General features: G+C 37.1%; 1 protein-coding gene across 4 annotated transcripts in view; it reads right to left on the bottom strand.

The window, feature by feature from the left end:
* The window catches only part of LOC132111424 (forkhead box protein N3-like), an 83,645-nt gene that overhangs the window by 8,309 nt on the left and 47,601 nt on the right, over positions 1–27,735 (bottom strand). For all 4 annotated transcript variants that reach the window (XM_059518698.1, XM_059518701.1, XM_059518700.1 and 1 more), the window contains exon 4: positions 16,425–16,492. In XM_059518698.1, the coding sequence (XP_059374681.1) occupies positions 16,425–16,492 (68 nt within the window). The remainder of the gene's footprint in view (positions 1–16,424; positions 16,493–27,735) is intronic.

Raw genomic sequence — 27,735 nt, 5'->3', positions numbered from 1 at the left:
CACACACATTAGAAGTTCCATAATAGTAATATGATTTATGATTTCAGACTTTGAACTATAAAAGTAAAGTTTTCAAAACAATGTTAGATATATATTTTTTTTAAGATTATTATTATCATTAATATTAGTATTGACTTAAATTAACAATTTTAATTTAAGAAAATTCTGAGGTAATTCCTTTCAATTTAATTAAGTGAGTGAAAAGGAATCCAGATTAACACCAGCAAGACTTAATGGTGTCTACAGCTTTGTAAAAATGCACCAGAGAAACAAGCATTTACATGCCTGCTCGTTTAATCTAATACTGCATCCGCTGGAATCACTCCTCTGGGGTATAATGAGAGAGACACAGTGAGAAAAGAGATAAAGACAGATAAACACATAGACAGACACTGAAAGGAAGAGTAAAGGCAATGACAAATTCCCTGTACTGTAAACTTGGCACCTGCTGTTGTGCAATAAAGCCCATGCATTTAGCTTAATTCTTCTCCCAGATGAACTATAGGAAGTATTGGATTTAAGGGGATCGGTTTTCAGCTCAAATATTTGCAGCATGATAAATGTCTGCATTAGCCAGAATTAAAAGGAAGGAAAAGTCAAGAGATGCACTGCTATCTTGAGGCACTGAGGCAGGAATAACAGAGCAAAGTGATGCCCGCGTCTTAAATAATTCTCCTACATGCTACAGGCTGTGCTGATGGATTTGCGGATTCTTATGAGAAGTCCTTCTGCCTGTCACGTCTAAATAAAAGCCTCAACACACACTCGCGAGATGGCTAGCGCATACATCTCACATACAGTACAAAGCCTTGAGAGACAGAAACAGAGTTCAACAGAAGATGGCTTTTTGTTCATTGAGCCACAGTGACTGCCATGCCACCGAACCGAATCCAAACAAAATGCCGTTAAAGGATATCATTTCAGGAGGAGTTGCTGTCAGTACACTGGCAGAAATTGAAGGGCCCTTTGTAGGTCACACGGTGACAAGGGACCTCCTTAGGGACTAATCTTCTGCTCGCTGCTTCACAACTATTTACCAGGCTGCCATGGCGACCGAGACTGATATCCGAGTGTTCGGCTCTCACTCAGATCCTGCCTTTCACCCCTGTGACCAGGGGCAAGGTCAGGCCGAAAAGATAAGCAGCACACAGGGCCTCAACGTTAAGCAACGCTCCTACTGACAGAAAGCAGATGCGAGTAAACGAATGCTCTTTTTAAGTCAGCGCTGGCTGCGTTAAACAGAGGCAGGCGGGATGCCAGTGCATGTTCTGAATGATCATCGTGTGAGTTCTCCTTTGATTCTCCAGAAATATGAACATGTTCAAGGGCTTGAAAAATATGTATTATTCACAGGGTGGAGACCCAGCATTCAAGTATTAGGTTCTGATGAGATTTTAGCACACGTTGTCGGGTACACTAACTTAACGATGACTCGCACTGTGTCAGGGCCCCGGGGTTAAACAATTTTAAGTCTCACGTCTTCAAACACAACCAGCATTTTTACAAATAAACCTGTAGTTGAGGTCAAGTTGAGGTATGCAAGTTGAAAAACTAAATAAATCAAGTCATATAACTACGCTAGGACTGGCCACACTCTTAAAGGTATAGTCTACCCAAAAATGGAAATTCTGTCATTAACTCTCACATGCTGTTCCTGTAGGAATTTCTTTCTTCTGTTAAACACTAAATGAGTGTTCTGAAGTATGTAGGTATAAACAGTTTCCATACAGTTCAATGGAGGTCAATGGGAACCAGAATTTTCAGAATTTTTGTAACAGAATTCAGAATTCATTCTTGGGTATAATGTGCCTTTAAAAATAAGGGTCACATCAGAGCTGATAGCCTCATGGGCATGTAGCGCCCGTTGTGCTTCTGGCGTCTCGAGTTTGAGGCCCGGCTTGCAGACCTTTGCCAATCCTGCCCCCTTTTACTCCCACTTCACTTCCTGTCCTACAGTATCTAAATAAAGGCATAAAACAGCAAAAAAAATCTGACAAATAAATATCACCACACCACAGTTGACTGAGTACATTAAGACATGAAATTAAACATTTTTGTTTTCTGAAATATTATGTGAAAAAAAATGCAAATGTGACATTATCTTATTAAATATGCACTTATTTGCACACAGTTTCAGAACAGAAGTGTGAACTGGAAAAAGCCAGGCCATTTATAATGTATATGAACAAACCCATTTGTAAAAACCTTCAGAATACAGATAGGAATAAAACTGTAATGTTTAGTGTATATACTACTAAAGTGGGGATTTCTGACTCAGTGCCTTCAAACAATCATTTTTGTTATTGTGAAAAACATATCAGAAAATCCTTTTTCCACAATAAAAAATATTTTGTACAATGGGTAGGTTTCATGGAACTATAAAACACATGTAGAACCTTTATTTTTAAGAATTTGAACAAAGTATCTGACTCTACAGTCTTTTTCATGTTGCAATGGCTAAATAGTAGAATCGATAGCATAAATCATCAGATTTGAATCCACAAGAGTAGCCGTCCCAGTTAAGCAATGAGCCATATTAGAGGAACATCCCACCATCTGGAGGGATTCACAAAACCCCTGCGAAAGGTCAATTACCATTTTTATAATGATGTGGATGGGGATTTGCTTATTTGCAGCAACATTTAACATTTAAGTTTAATTGTGCAGTTAATAACACAAAATGCCTTCCCAAAATTGGCAAACAGATCCAAGCCATTGGATATCAGAGGCTGAGGGAGGGAAACAGACAGAGAGGGGCAGAAATACTTGAGAAGGGGCTATAAACCCAGTCAGAATCCTAAAGCTAGTGTTGTTTTAGTTTCAGTGGGCAAAATCTATAATACACAGACACACACATCAGAACGCTTTTAAATCAGAGTGCTTTTAGAAACTACAGTGAGCTAAAAAACATAAAAACAAAATTTTGGGTGTCCTGCCATTTCATTTTGATAAGATTAAAGTGACTTCTATAGTGGGTCGCCTCAAAGGCGTTGACTGTACTGTACCGCTAAAAACGAAGCTTGGAGGCATTCAATGTTACAGTGATGAATAAACACGACGAGCTTGTTTCTGAGGTCCGTGCTGATATGCAGAAACTGCTCTATTTCTGAGAGAAGTCAGTAATTTCCCTCAGGTGCCCGCCTCAGGCCCTGCGGCGGTGCGTAGGCCTCAGGAGTGCTCAGAGATTAAGGGCTTACAGTTGGCACATTAGCTGCTAAATGAATCCTGCTCTGTCACTGGTAACGGGGCCACCTAACCGTCGCTATAGTCCTACTCCACAATCCTAAATATACCCTTCAACACACTGAAATATGAATTATTATTTATGTTGTTTTGACCTTTATGCCCCTTTATTGATATGGATAGTGAAAAGAGAGTATTCAATGCAAGGCAAAAGAAGTGAGAATGGCTTCAAGTTTTATATTCTAATAGGGGTGTAACGGTACGCAAAAATCACGGTTCGGTACGTACCTCGGTTTTAAAGTCACGGTTCAGTTCATTTTGGGTACAGTAAGAGAAAGAAATGCAAACATTAAACTGCAGGTTGTTTATTACTATAAACTTTTTTAACAATTTGTTTGCACTTTTTTTAAATACTTTTTAATAAAATAAATAATAATAATAATAATAATAATAAAATATAATTTATAATAAAATAAAAAAAGAATAAGAAATAAAATACTGCTGCAAAGTTCTCCACTAAATAAAATACTCAGTCTCAAACCAATATCATATAATAAAATATAATGAAAAATATAAATAAATAACTATGATTACAGTGCAGCATTACCAATCCCAGCTTGTAGGCCAGCTCATATTTAAAAAATATATATATAACTTTTCCAAAGTGTAAAGTGCAGCATCAGCAGTTTCAGTTTTTAGACCTGCTCAGATTTCGTTATTGCGTTGGACGGATTGGAATTAAGAGCAAAGGTCTGTTTAAATGCCGACGGGAGCTGCGTTTGAATTACAATCGTTTTTTTCCTAGTTGTAGTGATGTTCACACTTGCGTGATGCCTTTTGAAAACCTTAGGCCGGTGACACACTGGCATATTGCACCTGTCAAACATAGTCTATTTTTCCGTCAATATTGTTGACGGCGTTCTTTATCAGTAGGCTTTATATTTATGCTCAACATGAAGTATAGATATTGTTGTCGTGAAGACAAGATCCTGGTCTGTCGGCGGCCTCCCTCTATGTCACCTACAGTAGCAGCAGCGCGCCAGCGCCGCGTCAGGCACGATTCTGGTGTGTAAAGACACAGAAAACGCGAAACAACTGACACTCAGCAGAAACGCCACGCAGCCAGTGTGTCACCGGCCTTATTAGAATCAGCTGCAGGGCGGGATTTGCGCTGAACGCGGAGTCTTCCGCCACTTAATATGTTCGTTTGGAAACACGAAAATGTATCTATGTTCCGTTACCGTTACACCCCTATATTCTAATATAAATTATTACAAATAAATTACTTCAGAAATGGTTCGGCAATGTAGTTATCAATAAAAAAAATTGTCAAAAGAAAATGTTCTGCTTTTTATATATATATATATAAAGTAACCTCCAGGGTTCTAAATTAAAACTTACTAGCCAGTTTGGCTGGTGATGCATGACATGAGGCTCTGTTCTCGGTCATTTATCCCCCTGGCAGCACTTCCTACATTTCCCATAAACACTGTGCTATAATGCTACGTGATGACGTTTCATATGCCCATTGGCTGCACGCAGTTTGCAGTGAAACCAGCGCGAAAAAACATGGAAAAGAATAGAGCGTCCATCAGAAAACACAAGGAAGAAGAACGAGTGGAGCCAGAGCAGGGAGCATAGATTGAAAGAGGAGGGAGTTAGCTATTAAAGAAAAAAATTAAGATTAAACTAAATGCGGCGGGGGCTGGGACAGATTTCTGGGGGTGAAAAGAGGAACGAGGCAGGGGATGAGGATATCGACAGAGAAACAAAGAAAAGAAAATTTAATGCCAAATGGCTGACGGGTCATGAATGGCTTGTGTTTGATCACAAGAATGTCGTAATGCTTTGTCAGGATTGCCGCATGTAAGTTATGCGAAAGAAAAAAACAAAACAAGCAATTTCGTGGTGGGAACTAATAATTTTAAATTTGAGTCAGTGTATATTTTGTTGTATGCATTGTACTTTATATGTGTTTTTCATGCCAACAATGTTAATAAAATGATCGAATGCATTCAGTGGCACTCATAATTTATTTTATTTTTACCGGAAAAAGAAAATGGCTAGTGGAAATTCTGATTGGCTGGTAACTTTAGAAAGTTACCAGCCACAGTGGCTGATGATCAAAAAAGTTAATTTAGAACCCTGGTAACCTCTACACAGCTAAAATAAAAATGCAGGCTTTTAGGGCTTTTTATAAATTGTTTTAATACAAACAAATACAAATTTTAAATGTATTTTATTACCATTGTACATAAAAAAAAACAAAAAATTATTTAGCTGCATTTTTATGCACTCACAATATTACACAATTTTAACAAAACAAAGTAAAAAATAAAACAGATACTGTAACTTCTGTAATAGTACCAATAAACGGTTTTAAATAACCAGATTTTTGTACAGTATTTAACAATAAATCCAATTGCTGTAATCTCATATATTTTAACTAACTGAATACTGCTTGCCATATTTAAACAATATTTTAACCATACTTTTTAACTGAATGAGTTTTTTTTTCCCATAATGAACAGATTTATGTTGATTCTAAGTAGTACAATAAAATAATTTTTGAAAATATGATTATTTAAATGAGTGCTTTCATGTTTATATATGTATGACTGACAAATGTCAAATATTTTTATGTTAAAATGGTGCACTCCAAATATTTGAAATTTTTATATGTAATTCAGATACATAAATCATAAATTTAGGCCTTAATATTTTTGCTTCAGCAAATTCATCACCAAAAGTATATCTAGATCCAAAACACACATACACACTTGGGTGGACAAATTAGCCAACCATCAGTACTCCAAATCAGCTCAGTTTTTGTTTTGAGTGTGGGGTGTTAAGTTACCCAGCGGTACCCCACAGGAGGGAGTTGTGTTGTTTTCTCTCTTTGCTTTGGTGCATGTCGATACATGCTAGTGGAGTGTGAAAAGCCGCTGCTACAACAGTGTCCACTCAAACAGTTCTTCTCCCCCTTCTGTCTTTAAATCCCCAAACAAGGATTGTGGGCGGTGTGGCGGAGCCAAACACACATCAGCCGAATGAGATCAAACACTACGGTGGCACTCGGCGTGTGTGGACACCAGTCAGTCTCACCCCCTCTGGGACACACCCTTCTCATAATGACCCTGTCCCCATGCTGCCCTTCACAACCCAGCAGATAAGCCATTAGCGTCTGTGTGTTTTATGAGCCTCTAATGGTCTCTGCACGCATGAGTACAGCTTAAAACAGTAGAGCACGCTTGTTCTGTCCTCCCCCCTCTGCTAGCCCTGCTAAACACAAATACACACATGCTGGACAATCCTCTTCCTCACATCTGTAAAAGGGTACTCCACCCACTCACAATGATATTTACTCACTCACAAGTCATTCTGAACCCCTTCTGATGCTTTTGCTTAAACTGAATAAGAGTGATCAGAGGCTATCAAGCTCCAACAATGACAAAAAGCACCATAACAGCAGTTGATATGCGAGTTGTGCACTAGATTTTAAGTTTGCGTGTAAAGAACATACAAAAAAATTAAATTTGTTACTATGTGAAAATCTTAAAAGACTTTAATAATTTTGCTGATTTTAATTTCATACATTATTATTTGCCATTCTTTTTGGCAAAATATTAATATTTTATATTCGATATTATAAATGAATGAGTTTTGATTATGAATTGTCACAGAGCTACTACTAATGTAAACTGACTGAACCATTTAAAGCTTGTAAAACACATATTTGGAGAAGACATGCATGACAAGCTATTGATCACCTTCCAGGACACATATATGGTACATTTGACATTTTGTCCAAAAATGCAACGGACCATACATGGAGTATTATGAAACGGCTTCAGGCATATTTATCAATGTGAAACCGACATTCTGGCGTTACCTTTGGCAAACCATAACTCGACTTTGTTGTTTGATCAATAAAGTCTACTGGCTTCAAAACCTCTCAAACAATCTATTTTGATCAAGGAACATTCTACAACACTGTCTGGCAAGAAAAGCATAAAATGGATTTTACATTTCATATAGATTACTTGTGGGTTATTGTGATGTTTTTATCAGCTGTTGAACTCTCATTCTGATGGCACCCATTCTCTGCAAAGGATACATTGGTAAGCAAGTGATGAAATGCTACATTTTTATGAAAAAACAAACTCATTTACATCCTGTGTGAATAAATGCTTAGTCAATTTACATTTTTTTGTGAATTATTCCTAGTGATGGTCAGTATGACGGTTTCATGGAATATGACCATATTTATATTATTTTTCCATGCATGACCGGTGTAAACCACATTTTCTACTTATTGAGAGAGGAAATAGGTTACTGCAGTGTTCGACTTAGAATGCCCCATTATTTACTGTCATAATGAAGGAATATTGTAGAAAAATTCCACTCTAAATAGTGACAAAACACAGCCCATAAATACATGTTAACCTCATTTATAATCGCGACATGATCTGATAAAATCAACATGCATGTACAGTAAATGCATGTTGAGTGGCTATGGTGGTTTTTCAGTGGTTTTTGCTATATTACTTTTTTGTCTCATGCAGCGCACTGCCTGCATCTGAGTAACAGGAAAAACAAAACATAAAAACAAAAAGTGCATAATATTAACAGACGAACTATGCTCATATTTATAATTCCAAACAGTCAGTAAGCAACAGGTGCTTTGAAATGTGTTTTGTACTCATTTATTGACGAGTCGTCTGCGGTACGGCCAGCTGAAAGTGATGCTTCTCTGCCGCTCACTGCACAGAACAGACACCAAGAGAGATGACACTGCGCCTGGAGAGTGAGACCTTGCGCTCGTGGGACAGCACTGGCAACATCTTCCAACTGAATCATAGCTAAGGTTTATCCAAAAAAGTTGGTATAAAAAAGCCGCTAAAAGCGTCTGAGGGTTGCTAAGTCTAGCCCTGAAGTCACACTCATGACTTCGAGGATAAATAATTAAACGGCTCTTTAAGATGTCTTAGTAAGCTCTTCAGCACCATGCACTCTATGTAAGATCTCCTGATGTCTTCCTTCCTCTCACTTCCTTTCGCCCCCCCTGGCCAGGGCTTGCTGTAGCCATGGCAACCGCTCACATTTCACACACTTGAGAACAGTATATCATGCAATGGCCGAGGCTAAACTGGAAATAGTGGGCTTTGCTTAGTCGTGGCTTTCAGAAGCATGTTTACAGCCAGTAATAGAAGCCAGACGCATGGTGGCGACTATAAACATGGACACTGACATAACACATATTATAATACGCAGCCCCTGACTTCAGAGTGTATTTATAGAAGTTACTGTGAGGAAGCAGAGAAATCAGGACACACTTTATATAACAGGGACAAACACATTTTTGTAAATGACTTGTAGAGCCAGACTGCTCTCAGGTCAGCAGATTGTGTGCTTTACTGAATGACCGTCATACTCAAACCCACTTCCCATTGACCCCAGAGCCCTCGTGAGCAGTTAGAGAGAGCACTAGAGTTACTAGGTGAACCCGAGAGACGTGCCCAGATAAGAACTTGAAGCCAGGGATGGTTTATTTGTTTTGGCATTTTCAGTAAAGTGGACATAAAACAGAGCAAGACATTTTTTGAAGGGCATGTCAATGTAGCAGCACAATGTGCTACACGTGTTTCATCTCTGATAACGCACACGGAATCTTTTCAGGCACACCTCCGTAAAAGAGCCGTTTAACCACGGTGTATGGTTGAAAATAAACAAAGACATTTGCTCTCCTGTCCCAAACGTGTCTTCTATAACAAAAGGGCCATTTGGAATTCCTGAGAACACAGAGATGTGTGGCATGAAAGCGGCATGGCTTGTCGGACATAGCAACAGTAACTAAGGCGGGTGGGTCTTTGCGAAGGGTCAGTTGCTCTTATCACTTTTTTTCACTGGTGCGATTTTTTCTCTGGCTCTCTTCTCGGGTCTCTGAACTCTCTTTCTCCCTCTCTCATGTAACATTCTACATTAATGCACGGTAAAATTAACTGTATGTGTTTTTTCATTCTCCATCTATTTTGTAACCAGTTTGACTATAACCATAATGAATAACTGTTATTAAGCCATTTCAATTACAGGTGCATCTCAATAAATTAGAATGTCATGGGAAAATTAATTTATTTCAGTAATTCAACTCATATTGTGAAACTCAAAATTCAATGCACACAGACTAAAGTAGTTTAAGTTATTTTAATTGTGATGATTTTGGCTCACATTTAACATAAACCCACCAATTCATCTCAACAAATTAGAATATGGTGACATGCCAATCAGCTAATCAACTCAAAACATTTTTTAAAGGTTTCCTTAGCCTTCAAAATTGTCTCTCAGTTAGGTTCACTAGGCTAGAAAACTGCTGATCTGACAGTTGTCCAGAAGACAATCATTGACACCCTTAACAAAGAGGGTAAGCCACAAACATTCATTGCCAAAGAAGCTGGCTGTTCACAGAGTACTGTATCCAAGCATGTTAACAGAAAGTTGAGTTGAATGATTTGGTGATACTCTTTTCGGAATTCTGTAAAAAGAACAGCATTTATTTAAATTATGATTAAAGTCTTTTGAACCAAGTCTTTACTATCACTTGTCTTTCCTGAATAAAAGTATTAATTTCTTTGTTTTAATGATATTTCACAATATTACTGTTTTAACTGTATTATTTTAATTAAATAAAAGTAGCCTCGATAATCAGAAAAGTCTTCTTTAAAAATAAAACCCATAATAGTCATAATAATTTTTCAAAACCCCTAACACTAAGTTTTAATCTTCATCCTGAACTGTTATATTCAGGAAAGAAACCTCAAATTGTCCAGCTTGTTGAGAAGGGAAGCACTACTACAAACGCCAGTACACCACAGCAATCACATAACAATATGCTAAAAACCACTCCAAACAACTTAGCAACCATCCAAAACACTGCAGAAACCAACCAGGATACCTCTGACACCAATCAGCAACCTTTCAAACATTCTAAGAACACCATTGCAATCAACCAGGATACCTATCCATCACCACCAAACATCCTCAGAACACCTTAGCAACCACAGAGCAACTCAAACAGAACACTCAGAACAACGTGGCACTTCCCAAAACAACCATGGCAACCTTCCAGGATACCTTAGGAAGCTCCTAACACCCTAGCAACCAAACAAAAACTGCTGTATTCTACCCAAGTATATTAATAAGTTCAACATATTCAGCTGGTTTTAGAAGAGTGGTAATGTCCTGGATGAGGCATTCAAGGCATTTTTTCTTTCTTTCTCTCTGTCACTTCATTTTATTGTCTACACTAGCCTTACAAAAATGGAGATTTATTCTCATTTCGGCTGAGTCATACAGACACAATGCCTTCCTTCCTCGGTGGGAGTCGGAGAAGGAGATGGAGGAAAGATGGGATGGAAAGAGGGAAAGATGGAAAGATATACAGACCTCAAGTAAAATACAAAAAAATAATAATAATGCTAATAATCTGACACAGAGGCAGTCAGTGTCTATTCAGAGTCAATATATTCTACACTACAAAGAGAGATAAATGACTCATGTCATTCTAAAATTGTCCTTGCACTTATCCTCTGTGAAATGGTGAGGGACATATGCACCACCAGTTCTTGTTTAGGACTTATTTTATGCATGGGAAGCAACATTTTTGCTGCTTGATAAATATAAGCAGCACAGTACAAAGTTTAATGTGCTCATCGTCTCCTAATTAGGATCTTAAATAGATAAAAATAAATTCTGCTTTGCATGTCAAATCTGACTGGACGTTAATTATTACTAATTAACATTACTTATTTTATTTTAACTTGTTGTAATACTTCTAAAATATTTTCAGGTTTTAATAAAATATTGGATTCCCAGATTTGAATGGAAACCCCACTGTGTATTTACATTTATACAGTATGTTTTATGTTGGCTGGGACCTTGTGAAATGATGAGAAAAGGGTTCCCCAGACATTTCTCCCAGATGCTGGAAGGCAAGTAGCTTTTAGAATGGACCCCCCACCGTTAGCCGGGGTGGCATCAGAGGCAGAGATGAATACATTTCAGTGTGACTTCTTAGTATCTCATCTGACTCATGTAGGTTCAAAGCAGCTGCTAGTAAAGAATGAAAGAATGTCTGAAATGAGAATTTATGCATCCACCTCTAGAGAAGACAGGTAATGTCACCGGCATGACAACACAGCGCTCTATTGTGCTCTCTTTGCACCCCTTCTCTCTATGTTCCTCACATTGTTTCAACTAATTCAAAGAGAGGAAGAAATGCAGAACAATTATGACACAGCAGCTATTTATCAACTGTGAAATCTGAGGAATGGCAGGTGAACTGAGCACAAGGAACATTTTCAGCCTGATCCCCTGAAGCAAAGCCTCTAGCCAACAGAAAGTCTCCTACAATCTTTCATTACTGCTTATTACATGAAGAAAACACATTCATGGGGGCTCTATGTTTTCTACAGTAAGCATGCATTTCTGAAGAATCCAGTAGAGATTTTCAAAAGTAGCCATGTGTTCTGATAAAACAAACTGTTCTGCGAGCTAAAATGTTGACAAAGTCGGGCTACATTTGCATTATCTAGGTCTGTTAGCCCACAAAATGCAATTAGGTTACATTGTTAAAAATATTATTGTTTGACGTAGGCAGTCTTAAATTAATGTTCAAGGCTCTGGGCTCAATCAACAGCATTTGTTGCTTAATGATTTCCACAAAAAAATATATACTGTGTATATATATATATATATATATATATATATATATATATACACACAATTTATTTAATCAAAATATACAGTGAAAACAGTAAATCTTATTAAAATGTAAAAATTGATTTTGAGAGAAAAAAAAAAATTCAATTAAGCTTAAATTGTATTGAACGTGGATTATTCCATTAAAATGCATATGGTTGTGATGTCACATTTATCGAATTAGATTACTGATAACCCTAATAACGCTGCAGTAAGGGAACACTAAGCAAGGATGAAAGGATGGAAAGTGCACAAACACACACACTGACATGAAAGTACATACATTCTCATGTTACTAGATGTGACTACATTTTCAAAACACAGCTCAGTTTTGTCACGTCCATTTTGATACAACTCTTGTAGAACAAAGAGGAGATAAAAGAGGAAACGTGCAAGACTGGAAGGCAGGCAGGAGACAGCGTTCTCGTTCCAGCGCACACTTGCTGGCGTTGAGAATAATAAGGTCTCAAAAGCATTACTGAAAGAGTTCCACAGCTCTGTCCAATCCTGACAGCCTTTCTTCTCATAGAGATGAGTCTTACTGTAATTCATCAGAACTCAAAAACAAAAGTAAGTTTTAATGTGCTGCTTGCATGATGAATACATTCATTGTGGAAAGAGAGTTTTAGCAATTTTGGTTGGTTTACTTTTAAAGTGTGACATTTATCTGCATTTCTTTGCCGCTTTCAAACAGTGGACGTGACCAATATGTATGCACTTCCAATGCATATGTCACAGCTCATCAAGGATGTTTTGGGTCCTAATCCTATTGGTCTGGAATGATTTAATGGAATCATAAAATGAAATTTACTATAACAACCCAAAGACCACATTGAGTCACAGAGAGGGGAAACGTGCACTCCGGATAACTGGGACATCTACTCAAGACTTCCTTCATCTTTATTGTTACTGTCATGCCTCATAAAAACACTGACCTCTTCATAGTAAATATGTGCACCTCAAATCATGCAACTTGATGAAATAACCACTCGGTGACCTCCCAGAAAAACCTGGAAATTATAGAAAGCACCTAGCAGCCACACAAACCAAGAAACACCTAGCAAACACCCTAGCATTATGAGAGATTTTCACAAATATGTAAAAAGCTATAAATCACTGAGCCTCCTTTCACCAATTCAGCAACAGAAGCAGAATTTGTGTTCTACAGCAATTCTAAACACAGCCACAGCCTTCTAAAGGCTTTGAACTTCAGAGACGCTACTCAACATGAAGAGGCTGGAAAAAAAAACAGGAAAGAGTAAAAGAGAGGAAAGAGGGGGGTTTATTTGGATTGTTTTTCGTGGAGTGTCAAAAGGGCTTCCACAATCACCAAATCAATCCCGACCTACTTTTAACTGTGCGAGAGGTGAGAGGTGCTTAGCTGTGAGAGAGTGTGAGAAAATAACAGCGAGAGAGAGAGACAGAAAGAAGGGGGGGAGAGCAATGATCAGTTTTGGAGTGAAACTGAAGGAGTAAATCTCACTGGTAATCCCTTACTAAATAGTTCTTAGAACGTCTTGATCTTTGTGCAGTTCTGTGCTTGTCTTTTCCATCAGTAAAAAGTCTAATAAGAGGGCTGGATATGGACCACTTGTCACAGTGCTGCAATACAAATCTCTAGTGTGCAGGATCAGTACACATTTGACACAATTTACCACAAGCTACCTGCACTTTTACCTGCACTGTACTTTATGTCTAAAGGATGCATTAATTCCCATTATCTTCTCGCATAACAAATCAATATTTTTTGTCTGTTTATTTATATATTTGCATACATAGTCTTGTTTTAACAAACTTCCCATCACATTATGGCCTTAAAATGGGATGCAGTGGAAATTCCAGGTGACTTTAACGACTAGTTAACACATGCCCCCTATCTGTGTTCGCACTCGCTTACAATTTATGGCAAGTTAAGAAGTTTCTACTAGACTTCAAAGAAAGCCATTTTTGAAACTAAATGACCTCTGGGCTGCCATGACTGACAATGTGCCAGTGATCGACCTGTCACCAAAGCCATAGTCAAAAGACCAGCAGCTAGTCCATCTAGTGACTTCACTGCAAATCTTCATCTCAGAGAGTATAAGACCACACACACACACACTAAAACGCAATATTTTAGACTTGTTGTACTTTAGAGTGATAAGACGAAGTTTCAAATGATATCTGAAGACGCAAGTCAATCATGTTCCATATAAATATTAAACAGCTCATTTGCCTGTCACTCCCTCAAACATCATCTCCACACACAGTCTGTGTCATTCCCAAGATCCTTGGAGACATAATCCAGAGCTCTGTGCCATTTCGACTATTTAGTGAGACACCAGTGCTAGCAGACAAACTGAGAGCAATTCATTCCAATGCTCATACACCACACATCAGCTTTTGTTAGAAAAACAAGAAGCAAAATCTTCTTGAAAAGTGTTATCTCTGAAATGAAGTCGGCTTGCACTTCTTCTCCTGCCTTTGAATTCATTTCACATTCATCTTTTTCATAAAAAGGATTATTTAGCCTTAATAACTTATTTGCCTTTTAAAAACTTCCTCTAAAACGGCTTAAATCAAACTGGCATCTTAGATCTAATTGATGTTTCAATAGCTACGCAACAACCAGGGCCTTGACAAGCAGAAGAAGAAAACTTCGCTTTAATGTTCAAAGGCATACAGTATCTGAGAAAGAAGGATGGCAAAGGGCGCAGTACGTGCAACACGCGTTAGTGTGCACTAGCACTTCTGAGCTCAGCAGACGTCCCTCCTACAAATATGGCAGCCGCTGCAGGTGTATCGCTGTCGCCTCCCCACGCGTCAGATAATGCCACAGCCACAAAAGAGTTTACAAAACACACAGTTAACTGCCAATTATTTTGAGCAAGTTGCTGCCTGCACGGCACCTCTATGTAGCGCTCAAATGCCACTCTTCGAGAGGGTGTGTTGTGATTTTCTCTGTCATATAAGCGTGTTTAAGAGGGTGATGATATATAACCGACTATATATATAACTAATCACTCATTCGCATTCATCAGATACTCATTATGGTGCAGGGGTTTATGTAACTGAACACACACACACACAAAAAAAGCAAAGTAATGATCAGGCTGTGAGTGAGCAACTAGAGTTGCTCTGCTGTGGTGCTGTAGTTGGAGGATGTCTGCTGGGCTTTGGACTGCCGTGAGCGTCACTCTTGCACCTTGGATGAGAAACATATTTATAATAACAGCTCTCGCACCGCACTTCCATTAGTGTACCGCTTTAAATGCCACCAGGTTAATTAAATCTCTGATTACTATGATTCACACGCATGAGTCTCATCAAAGAAATACATGTGGAGGGATCCAGGCATCCAGCACATACTAAGGAGAGATTTGAACAAGGAAATTTTCAGGACACGAATATCAAGTATATCAGGACGATGGACCATGTGCTGTGAAACAAACCAAGCCATCGGTCAATGTCTTTAGAGCTTGTCGAGAATTAATTTCCAGTCAAATTAAATATAGATCACATCTTAGGTGCACTGAATGCAAGTTCATTTAGGTGTCTAAAGAACTGCTTCTGGGCATGTCAATAAGTCAACCACTTGTAACATTGGGCCACAGTAGGCATTGGTCTTATACTGGATAAAACTGTTAAGAGGTGAATTAGTTCAATAGGATAAACTGTGACCAAACTGTGCTTTGTGCTCATGAACCAGCCATGTGATTCTGATTTTGCATAACTTCCTGTCCTCTACCCACCATCTCTATCAATAGAAAGCAGCAAAATTCACATGCAACAAATAGGAAGTCTACTATATTTAAAACATTCCTTACTGCTATCGCATTGAATAAATGAACTAATAATGTTATAACTGTTATCGTTAACATTTACTCTCCAAGTGCTGGGATGAAGATACCCAGGAAAAGTGCACACAACTAGCCATCCAATCCTCTGACTGCTGAGGCTAATGAGTGTAATAAGGCTTTCATTGCAGCCATTATTAAAATAAGCAAGGAAACAGCCATGGGGTCTAGTTTTAAAAGGTTTGCTATCGTAGATTTAACTTTAAAAGGGTTCTTGTGTACAAAACAATTTGTTTTTAGGCATGAAACAAGCATTAACCCTGTATGAATCAGAATCAGAAAGAGTTTTATTGCCAAGTATGCTTTTTTATGGTACAGATTTTTGTCTAATGGTGGAATATTTTATATACTACTCTATTTTTTTAAAGAAGATACTCAGATTTGAAGCAGCTCGTTTTTAACCAGGGCAAACAAATCAAATAATCACCCACCCAGCTTATTCCTTTATGACCTAGTCATGCACATAAATATAAGCCTTTTGCTGAAGAAAAGGCTCATCTAAAGAGCATCCAAATAAACCAAGAACCCTTCTTGTAGTAGAACTGATGTGGGTAAAAATGAACAAAGAGCACTTGTCGGTGGAACCAACAACACATTAAGGACAAAATGGTTCAAAGCATGTCAATATGGTAAGACACATCACTCTACCTTGTAGCAGGACCCCCTTGTTTTTTCTGTAAAAGGGACTTCCTGGCCAAATTGGAGGACTGGACATACTGTAAGGAAAACACAGTGGAGAGAATGATGAGAAAGTGACACAAACAGATGATGTACAACTGACAGATGGACTGCAATCCTGAAAAACAGACAGCGAAATGGCATGAAAGATATTTTAAGAGATAAACACTGCCAAAAGACAGAGAAATCCATAAGGTTTCCTCAAGTGAAAAAGCCCCTGTTGACCTTTTGCATCAAAATCCATATGCATATTTCACTCCCGATTCAGACGAGACATTTGACATTAAAGACATCTTAATGATGGATTTGTTTCTTCACTTCGCAAAACCTTAATTGATGGACTGGAGTTGCGTGGATTACTGTGATTTTTACTAGGGCTGCACGATGTGTCGTTTAAGCATCGATATCGCGATGTACGAATCCATGATAGTCACATCGCAGGATGTGCGATGTAGGCTGTCGTAGTTGATCCGTTATTCATTAACTGTACGGGCCAGCTACTCCCCTGCCCTTAACGAATGTGATTCGCGGATTAATTGCACAGCTTAACCATCATAGAGTGAACGTTTATAATTGACAGGACTGAAAACCACATGCAAGTTTAACAGGGCAGAGAGAGAGAGGGAGCGTGAGAGGGGCAGAGAGAGAGAGGGAGCGTGAGAGAGACAGAGAGAGCGAGAGAGAGAGAGAGAGCGCGAGAGAGACAGAGACAGAGAGAGGGAGAGCGCGCGAGAGAGACAGAGAGAGAGAGAGAGAGCGCGCGCGAGAGAGACAGAGAGAGAGAGAGAGAGCGCGCGCGCGAGAGACAGAGAGAGAGAGCGCGCGCGCGAGAGAGAGAGAGCGCGCGCGAGAGAGACAGGGAGAGAGAGAGCGCGCGCGAGAGAGACAGGGAGAGAGAGAGCGCGCGCGAGAGAGACAGACAGAGAGAGCGCGCGCGAGACAGACAGAGAGAGACAGACAGAGAGACAGACACATTAGAAGTACCATCAATGTTTATAGAAATGTATATGGATTTATTTTGCATGTAATTTTTTTTTCTTATAAATATATATGTATTTTTGTTTTGTTTGTTTCTATTCTGCTATGTACAATGCTTTGGCAATATGTACCTTTGTATGTCATGCCAATAAAGCAATATGAATTGAATTGAGAGAGAGAGAGAGAGAGACAGAGAGAGAGCGAGCCGTTTTCAAACAACACCAGCGCTGTCTTGCTCTCTCTCCCTCGCGCATATGGTGGTGTCGATGTTTAAATCATTTAAAATGAGAATGTAAGTGTGCTCACCCCATTTTTGTTTTTAAGAAAAAATATCGCAATATATATCGCAGAAAAATAAAATGTCGCAATGTCATTTTTTCCCAATATCGTGCAGCCCTAATTTTTACTGTGACCAGCTGTTTGGACTCTCATTCTGATGGCACCCATTTACTGCAGAGGATCCACTGGATACATTTCTCCAAATGAGTGAGTACATTTTCAGCAAATTTTCATTTTGGGGTGAACCATTCCTTCACGTATTATTATAAGATGAATTTCAAAACAACTTTTCTAGAGAGTTTTACCATGTAATTTATCGGCTGAAGGAGCAACAGTAATAGGTAAAGCTAATTAAATAATCACTTCTAGAAATATAAAAAAACTCAATAGAAAATCTAAATCGAATTTTTTTGAAAAATCGAAAACTAGTCAACCTTTAATTACCAAATAGTAACTTTGATATTTTAAAGTAAACTTTGGGTACAATGGCAGGACATGAGGAGGGTTGGAGGCTTATACAATGTTGAGACGTGACTATGCAGCAACTCCTTCAAATTGAGCCCTCATAACTTTAATCATTACTTTCTAGTCCTGAGATGACAGGCCGGCTCAGGTGATGGAGCTTCACAGCGGGAGACGCTTCAGCTGAATTACACACCCCCAACTGGTGGGACCTTTTTTTTGGAACAAATGAACGGAGCGATCTGGTAAACCATATCACTGCTCTTTGCTGTCACTCAGGCAGGAAAATTGGATGTTTATTATTATAATTTTTTCTAATCTGTATTACTGGTTTAAAAAAAATGCCTGAAAATAGACATTTGAATATGCCTGCGACGAACGGGGGGGGGGGGGGGGGTAGTGGGGGTGGGTGGAGCAAGTTACTGTGCTGGCTGTGAGAAATGGAACCAGACTTCAGGACTGCTCACATATAATAGCTATTGATTTTTCCTGGTGGTTGGAAAAGGAGGTCAACAGGCCCTTCATGAAAATAAGTGATGGTATGAGGCAGGATGTGTGTACGAACTCAAAAGCTATCTGAGAACAGATATGTCAGGTTACTGTAACAAAACATCATACTCAAATTGACATATTAGTATAATAAATTAAACAATATATGGTACATTTAGTACTTATTTGATAATTAAATGTAACCATTATTGTATTATTATAAAATGTTGAGAAATAAAAAAATAACAAAGCAATATTATATACATTATAACATATAATCAATATAGTAACACATTTTATTACTAAAAAATATTGTATAATTACATTGAAATATTTTTGATTATTACTAAATGTTATATAAAACATTTGTATTTATATATAATTTCTATAAATAAAATGTACATTTATTTCAAATACATATAAATGTATAATCATAAAAAAACCAATATAAAATAAATGATAAAATATGTAAAAGATAAACTATTATAAGTGTTTGCAACTGTATGTAAACTGTAACAAGTAATGAATGTTATCCAAATGTACTACATGAGAACATTTGGAAAGATTTAAGAGTGCTTCAAATATGATCAAAGTTCCTTAAGTCATGAATTTTCTCTTAATCTTTTTCATATCCTCTAATGATTCTTCATGCTTCATACTGTTCGCATTCCCAAACACTGATCATCTGTGACAGCAAATATGAATTTCCTGACCTTTTGATTTGTGAAGTATTGGTCTATTGGAGCATGGTTTCACATTTAGCAGTATTTCAAAATGTTTTTTCCCCATCTCTGTTTTCTGACAGTTCCGACTGATCTGAATATGTTTTGCTTCAAAGGTTACAACATATTTTTTCGTGGATTAGCTGCTTAGTTTCGATCAATTATCTTCTTGTGTACGATTCCTCGCTCAGTGCTCACTGCGAGCTTCACAAATCTAATCAGGAGCAGTCTAATCTTCAATTTAGCCCTCTATCCACTTTCTGCTTCCCTGTAGATTCAGTATGTGTAGACATTGGCTCTGTCGTCTTCCCCTTCTTAATCTTCTTAGAGTATATTAACTAATTGAGAATTAGAACAAACAGAGGTGGCACAGGGCTTTGAGCACATTTGTCTACATGTTGTATTTAAAAGCCTAAGACTGCGGGTTGACAGGGCTGTTTTGGCTCTGGACCTCTCCTGATGAAGGAGCGCTCTACGGTGCATGGCATCTCCAATCGTCGAGAGGCCGTGTGCCAAGGTGAATAAACACAACACTGCCACTTCACATTTGCTAATCTCCACAGGGCTGTCAGACTTCAGGTATCTGCCCTGACAATTGAGGACAATTTAGTGTGAGAAGTAATGGAACCTTTCTATTTCTTTACGGAGCCATTAATTACAGTGTTCCGTCAGAATGTTTTAGATTCTTTTCCCCCTATTTTTTCCCGTTGAGAGTGATTAAAACATATCTCAGCACTGCTCAGACACAGCTTGAGATGAACATCTTCATTAGCATACTAGTCGCCTAGCAACTAAAACATCTCTAAATTTCAACTTTCAGATTTTTTTTTTTTACTAACCTTACACCTGAGTATAGCATTCAGTCATTACTAATGTACAGGATCCAACAGTTCTGAAACTCAAAAAATGAAAGAGTACCATCTTAAAATAAGCATGGAGTTAAAAATAAATACTTTTGGGTTTGTTATGTTTACTTTAACACCTTACAACCACAATAAATGAGACCGATCAGCGTATCAGAACAGTATAAAAATATTTACACCACAAAAATTTGAAACTTGTATAACATAAAAAAAGACCACTGTGAATTTCATTTCTGATTAAGATATTTGAGTTGAACACTTGAGTAGAAAAGGCAGAAATTCATGTAATATTAAACAGAATTATATTTTATTTAAACAAATCATAATTTTGTATTATATAATACTTTATATATATAGTAGTCATGAATATTGTATTATGTATTTAACATATATTTTAATATCTATTTATATTGCATTAAATTTATTGTTTATTAATTAATATTTTATATAAACAGATGCAAATTTATATTTAATATGTATGGCATTTTAATTACAATAGTTTAATATTTTATACAACTATATTCAATTGATTAACATTTGATATACTTTACATATTATATACTGTTATATAAATATATATACACATTGTATATATTATGTAATTTTTTTTTTTAAGGTAGATATTGACCAAATTAACTACCTGAAAACCTGAAAAAAATTGATAATGTTGGCATAATCCGATTTAATTTATATAATAAAATTATATAAAAATTATAAGGCTGCTATATAAAGCATTATTTTATCCCTACTATTTAAGAAGAAAAGTGTTCCAATGAAATAACAAAAACATAGACAAAAAAAGTCAGTTTTGTTCTATCTGAATTCACTTAAAAGCACACTAAGCTTCAAATGAATGAGAGCGACAGTTAGGTGTAGGTATTCATGCTGCTGACACATGGCTGAAGTACAGTATGAAAGAGCAAGATCCCTGCAGTGTTGGGTTCAACATGCCATCTCTCCCTCTTTCTACTTCAAGAGCACTGTTCATACTCCTAATGCACAAATGCTTTGTATCGGGTTACAGCTATGGTATGTGTTGCCATGGACACAGCATGCCTCATGATAGACGACCCAGGTCCTTTTTTTAATCAGCTGTAAGAACCAAACCAAAAAAGCAGGAAAGCTTTTATGACATTATGTTATTTATATGTTATTATGTGCCCTCCACTCTCTGAAAATAATAAAAAGAAATGAGATCTCCAGCTGCAATTATCTGGCCCATGATTTCGCCAGTATTATTTAACACATTGAGAGGAGGGAACAATCAAACAGCTGCTGATGGAATTTGAGCCCAAGAGCCCTGATGCGGCCTTGTATCAATAGCGGCTTTTGTTCTTGACTAAAGGAACTATTACTGTTACTCAGACGAAGTGTTAGTGATTTGAGGGAACTCCTATTTAGCTAAAGCACAAAACTGTTTGTGCTATGGACATGAATGATACTGTGAATCATACGGTTAGTTGCCTGGCAAACAATAAACTAAATTAAAGGAGGGAAAATCAGAGACTTGTGGTATACTCTTTGGCCTTAGGACAACGATAAACTACCTAGCAACCAACCAGAACACCCTAGCAACACCATGGCAAACAGCCTACAGGTCTCAACGGTAAGTTTTTTTTTTTGCTTGCCCAATAAGGCCAGTAGTTCACATTTCTACTTCCTATCTACCACAATTTCAGTGGCTCACAAAAAAAAAAAATAAGGTATCCTTTTTTTCCCTTCTAATTATAATGTATAAATATATAATTGTACATATAATTATTTTAATTAAAATAAATGTACAATTATACAGATTTTTTAATTGTCACGTTTAATTTATTCAGTATTTTATTTCAAAACTATTTAATGTATATATACACACACATATATATACATATATATATATATACACACACACACACACTCATGCACACACGCACACACACACATATATATATATATATATATATATATATATATATATATATATATATATACAGTACAGACCAAAAGTTTGGACACACCTTCTCATTCAAAGAGTTTTCTTTATTTTCATGACTATGAAAATTGTAGATTCACACTGAAGGCAACAAAACTATGAATTAATACATGTGGAATTATATATGGAATTATATACATGACAAAAAAGTGTGAAACAACTGAAAATATGTCATATTGTAGGTTCTTCAAAGTAGCCACCTTTTGCTTTGATTACTGCTTTGCACACTCTTGGCATTCTCTTGATGAGCTTCAAGAGGTAGTCACCTGAAATGGTCTTCCAACAGTCTTGAAGGAGTTCCCCGAGAGATGCTTAGCACTTGTTGGCCCTTTTGCCTTCTGTCTGCGGTCCAGCTCACCCCTAAACCATCTCGATTGGGTTCAGGTCCGGTGACTGTGGAGGCCAGGTCATCTGGCACAGCACCCCATCACTCTCCTTCTTGGTCAAATAGCCCTTGATGCCTTCAGTGTGACTCTACAATTTTCATAGTCATGAAAATAAAGAAAACTCTTTGAATGAGAAGGTGTGTCCAAACTTTTGGTCTGTACTGTATATGTATGTATGTATGTATGTATATGTATATATGTATATATATATATATATATGTATATATATATATATATATATATATATATATATATATATATATATATATATATACACATACTCACATATACTTAAAACAATTTTCAAATAAATTATATAATAAAATAATTAAAAATCTTAAAACAAAATATATAATGAAACTAAATAAATAAAAAATTATTTATTAAATTATTTCAATTAAAATACATGTATAATAATACTTTGATATTTGTAATAGTTATATTTTACTTTTGTATTTTATTTCAAAATAATTGTATGTATAATGTATGTAAAAGTATATGTACAATTAAAAATAACTGTAAATATATGTAAAATAAAATATTAGTAATTAAATAAACATAATGAATACATTTTAAATAATTTACAATTAGAAATAAATAAAAAAAAAGATATGAAATAGGTATATTTTAATGTATAAAATGCATGAACATAACCAAAGAAATGTAAGATAATGCACTGACCAAAGTGACATTTCCGTCAACTACGCTAAAAATCTGATACGCTCTTATTCAGTGGGCCTTATACAATGTCCTAGCATTGTGCCAGTAAGTTTTGCATGGGCAAGCACACCTCATTTTCTCCAAATAATGTAAAAATCTATTTAAAACCTGTTGTATAACAAAATTTGAGGGGTGGAAGGGGAGGGGTTACATCAGGGCCTGGAACAGAACAGAGCCACTACCTTGGCCTGCATATGCATATCCCGGTAATCTAAGCAGAAACGACCCTAACCGGCTCCAGCGGAACCTCTCTGAACCCACTCTGTGGGAACGTGGCTCACTTCTTCAGCACAAATGCTTTATAATGAAATGTTAACACCAGCTATGAAGCCAAAAACTGATTTCTTCAGGGCTCTGATAGTGCAGCTACGCCTGCCGGAGCATTTAAAAAAAATGCTAAACATCAATGGGGAAGGGCGCTCTTTTGCCCTTGCTGGATGTTTGAATGTAAAACACATGTGCCACCGGTTGGAGTCTTGCTGTGTATATAGCCCATCTATTTTTAATCTGGTGTGCTCTATCTGTTTGCTCTGTAAATGCAAACACTCACACCTTTCAAGGAATAGCTGCTTTCTCCATCTCCATCAGGAGCAGGCTTGGGTTATTCATTTTTAAACAAAGCTTACCTCCTTTCACTTGATTCTATAATCTCATTTCAAAGCCTATCGCCCTCTACATTTTCTTTTTACCCCTACAATCGCAATCCTCTTTAACTAATCTAAAGTCTAATTGGTGCCAGCACCGGTTCTCCCCTGCAGGTTACTTCTCACCTTGAGGTTTTTAACTTTTGTTCGTGTGAAATCTGAACTGCTCTCATCCGGGCTCAACGGCTCACAATGAAGGTTTTCTCAGGGTCAGGAAGTTGAGAACACCTAAGACTAAGAAAAAATGGTTCTTTTAAGAATTTTTCATTGAAAGTAGGGCTATGCGATATTGAAGAAAAATGTGATCCCTCGTTAAATCATTTTATATTCAATATGCAATACAATATTGACTTAAGTGTGGAAAGTCAATTAAAATTATATTTAAAAATATAAAAAAAATGAAAAAATACAACCAATATGTTTCACATGCTTTTTTGGAACACTTCTGAAAGTTTAAGCATTACATAAAAATGTCACAAATCAGGAAATGTAATTATAACATCAATGTGAACAAACAAACAAGAAAATGTATAACTTTGCTTTCTATTTATTACTTAAAGTACACTTTAAGGACTTCTTCATATACCAGAGCAAAAACTATAGCCTAAGAAAGTTAAAAAAAATATTAAAGGTAAGTGACCAGTCAACAGTAGGTAAAAAAAAAAAAGAACAAATATACAAATTACAAGCATTGATAAAATAAACAGTAATATTCAGGTACAGAAATGTAAGAATTAAGTGTTAAATACAACTGCATAGTGTTCACTGTATGAATTAAATTTAGATTAATATTTGTTCATATCTTTGTTTGATTAACATTAGTGTCATATTCAGCAGCACGTATTTATAGACTGCTGTCACTTTAAGACTGACTGCACAGATCCAGTGGTATGATGATATACAGTACATCCGATTTCTTTCTTAGCTGTTTACATTCATTTAAAACATAACTGACTGCTTTTACGAGAACGATTGTCGAGACAGGTATTTTGACTATTCTGTGGATATTTGTCTGTTCAAAAAGGAGATGTGAAAGAATCAACTCGGTGTACGCGGGGGGCAGTTTTCTCTGTGCATAGACATCACACACACCTAAAGCATGCGCACATGCACTCAAACAATCCTCAGCTATATGCGTCGACCTAAACCTTTGACCTTTTGTAACATTTTTATTTAAGAAGCCTTTTATATCTGGTTCAGATATCGCATGCTGTTGTGATATTTATTTGTGCAAACTTTTGATAAATCCTGCAGCCCTAATAGAAAGGTCCTTGGGGAGCCCAAAATGGTTCTTCAATTGCAACGCTAAAAAACCACCCTTAGAAGCTTTATTTTTTTAGACTAGATTGTGAAACTCAAAGAAAGTGTATTTGCAATACAAAACACGTCTGTACAAACAACTAAATCAGAGCTGGAGGGAAGTGGTTTTAGAGCACAGAAAAATACGACTTGTGGATCCAGACGGAATATTTTCCATGGACTTTTAACAGGAAAAAGGCAGGCTGTTGACAAACTTCCAAGGGAACTAAAATACCTCAAAGATAATAAATCTCCACAGATGTGCTTTCAATGACTGCCCACCACCACCCAAAAAAGCCACAACCTCCTTTTTGTTTCTCTAAATCACCTAAAAAGATGACAAAAGAGATTGCAAGAGAAGCTAAATAAGATGTTTGTGTATGCTAAATGAACTAAAGAAATCCTCACTCATGTCATAAGCACTAAATCCTCAAAATACCTCAACCAACCCCCAAAGCTTCTCTCAGCGAAGGATGTTCTTCTCAGACCTATGTTAATCAAAGAGACAAGGGTAGTGTTCCATTGGAAGGTTCATCAGTCTGGGCTGCTGAAAATCTAATATATCTCTAAATATTATAGGCGGAGAAGATCTGACACACTGAGGGTTTTTGCCAGATATGGAAGCCCCATCATTTACAGCACCGGCCATAAGAGTAAGCGTGGAAAATGGGCGATCTTGTCATTTAGTGTTACTGAGAAGACTTGAAGGCAGGAGAGGTGGGGGCAGAGGCACACAAACAAGACTGCAAGTCTGGGAGAGAAAAAGAGAAAAAAGCTAAACAAGACAATGCCCAACTAGGGCTTTTCATCAGCTTGTACATTGAATTTTTTTTTTAGTAATGAATTTTTACCTACAGGCTGAAATGACAACTATTAAAAATGAGAACCATGTCACTCTCTGTGAACTCACCGTTTTTTCCTCCCTCTCTTTGTTTCTGGGATTCTTCAGATTCACAGTCCCATTTAAAATTAATCTCCAAAAGCGACTGGACCTCCAGTTGTCATCTCCAATATTTCACGCATCGTTGAATTTTTATGAAGACAGACAAAAGCAGGTACAGAAAACCCTAAAATATGCTCCAAGCCATCTGCGGTTGCCATGGAGAGTTGCATGTTTCCAGGGCGCTAGTGTATTTCTCGAGCGCTAATGGCCTGTCCTTTTGCCAGGCAACAAATAGCCCTGTGATGCAACTGCACCTGTCTCAGCTATGTGTTACCATGGAGGCGTTCCTGTTGCTATGGCGACTATCACGCTAATAACCTTGCAAGGGCAAACATGCATTGGTGAACTCCGAGGCCCAGTTGTTCCTCCTGCGCTGTTGTTCACATTGTGAGCATGTTAAGGAATGCTCATCTACCTGAGCCCACACACTGCCATTTAAATGTTAGTCAAGATTTCTTACATCAAAACCAGTCACTTCCATCCTCTCACTGACCTTTACAACAACATGATATACAATACAGTGTTTATTTGAAATAAAAATCTTCTGTAACAGTGTAAAAATGTTTACTGTCATTTTTGATCAACATAATGTGTCCTTGCTTAGTAAAAGGATTAGTTTCTTCAAAAAAATAAATAAATCTTAATGTCCCCCAATTTTTTGCTATCTCAGTTTAATTGAAATTCAATGAAAATTGGACAGAAGCTTCAGGTTTTGAACTTTCACGTAATGTTTACAAAGTGGATCAAACTATTCTATTTCAAAGAAAGATAACCCAAATTAATTTCTCCATATTTTCCCTTCTTTAAATGAAACCACCTCCTCCATCCACAGTGAATAAGGACACATACGTACCCATCCACAGGGATTGATGATGACATCACCAGAACAAACTCTGCATTCATTCCATCTGTCTACCTGCCCAACAACCTGAAAAAAAGCTGAAGCTCTCAGCTCACTACCCTCAGGATCTAATAATCTCCACGCTATTGCTGTGATTACAAAAACAGCAAAGATGAAAGAGAGGTGCATTAAAAAAAGAGCCAAAAAAAAAGGAGTGTGTCAGTCTATGAACCTTAGTAATGCTATAAAAAGCTTCATTTGGCTTCCTGGGAGCCGCAGTGGCCAGATAAACACTTTATTACACACTGCTACACGCAGATTGACCATCTGGCCGGAGAAAGAGAGGAAGCCGAGCCTGTGTGTGCCAAACACTACTGTGCTATCTTTGCTACCTTATTCACACACCCCTTACACCAGGGTTATCAGAAAGATCTGAAATGTGAGGGCGGAATATAGTATAAACTGCAGCAACTTATAGATATTAATTAGATGAGGTAGAGTTCATTCAATACGAGTAACAGATTTGCTAAAAAAAAAAAAAAAGAAAAAAAAAGCATTGGGCTAAAAAAGACCAATTTACACTGCAAGTAAACATTCCATTAGATTCATTAGATTTTTTTTAGGTTGCGAGGTTCTTTGAAGATTAAAAAAGTTCTTAATGTTCCATTATAAAGTTC

The sequence above is a fragment of the Carassius carassius genome, chromosome 31 (assembly GCF_963082965.1).
Source record: "Carassius carassius chromosome 31, fCarCar2.1, whole genome shotgun sequence".
NCBI lineage: Eukaryota > Metazoa > Chordata > Actinopteri > Cypriniformes > Cyprinidae > Carassius > Carassius carassius.
The sequence above is the reverse complement of the archived record's forward strand: the minus strand, read 5'-3'. Positions and strand labels throughout refer to the sequence as shown.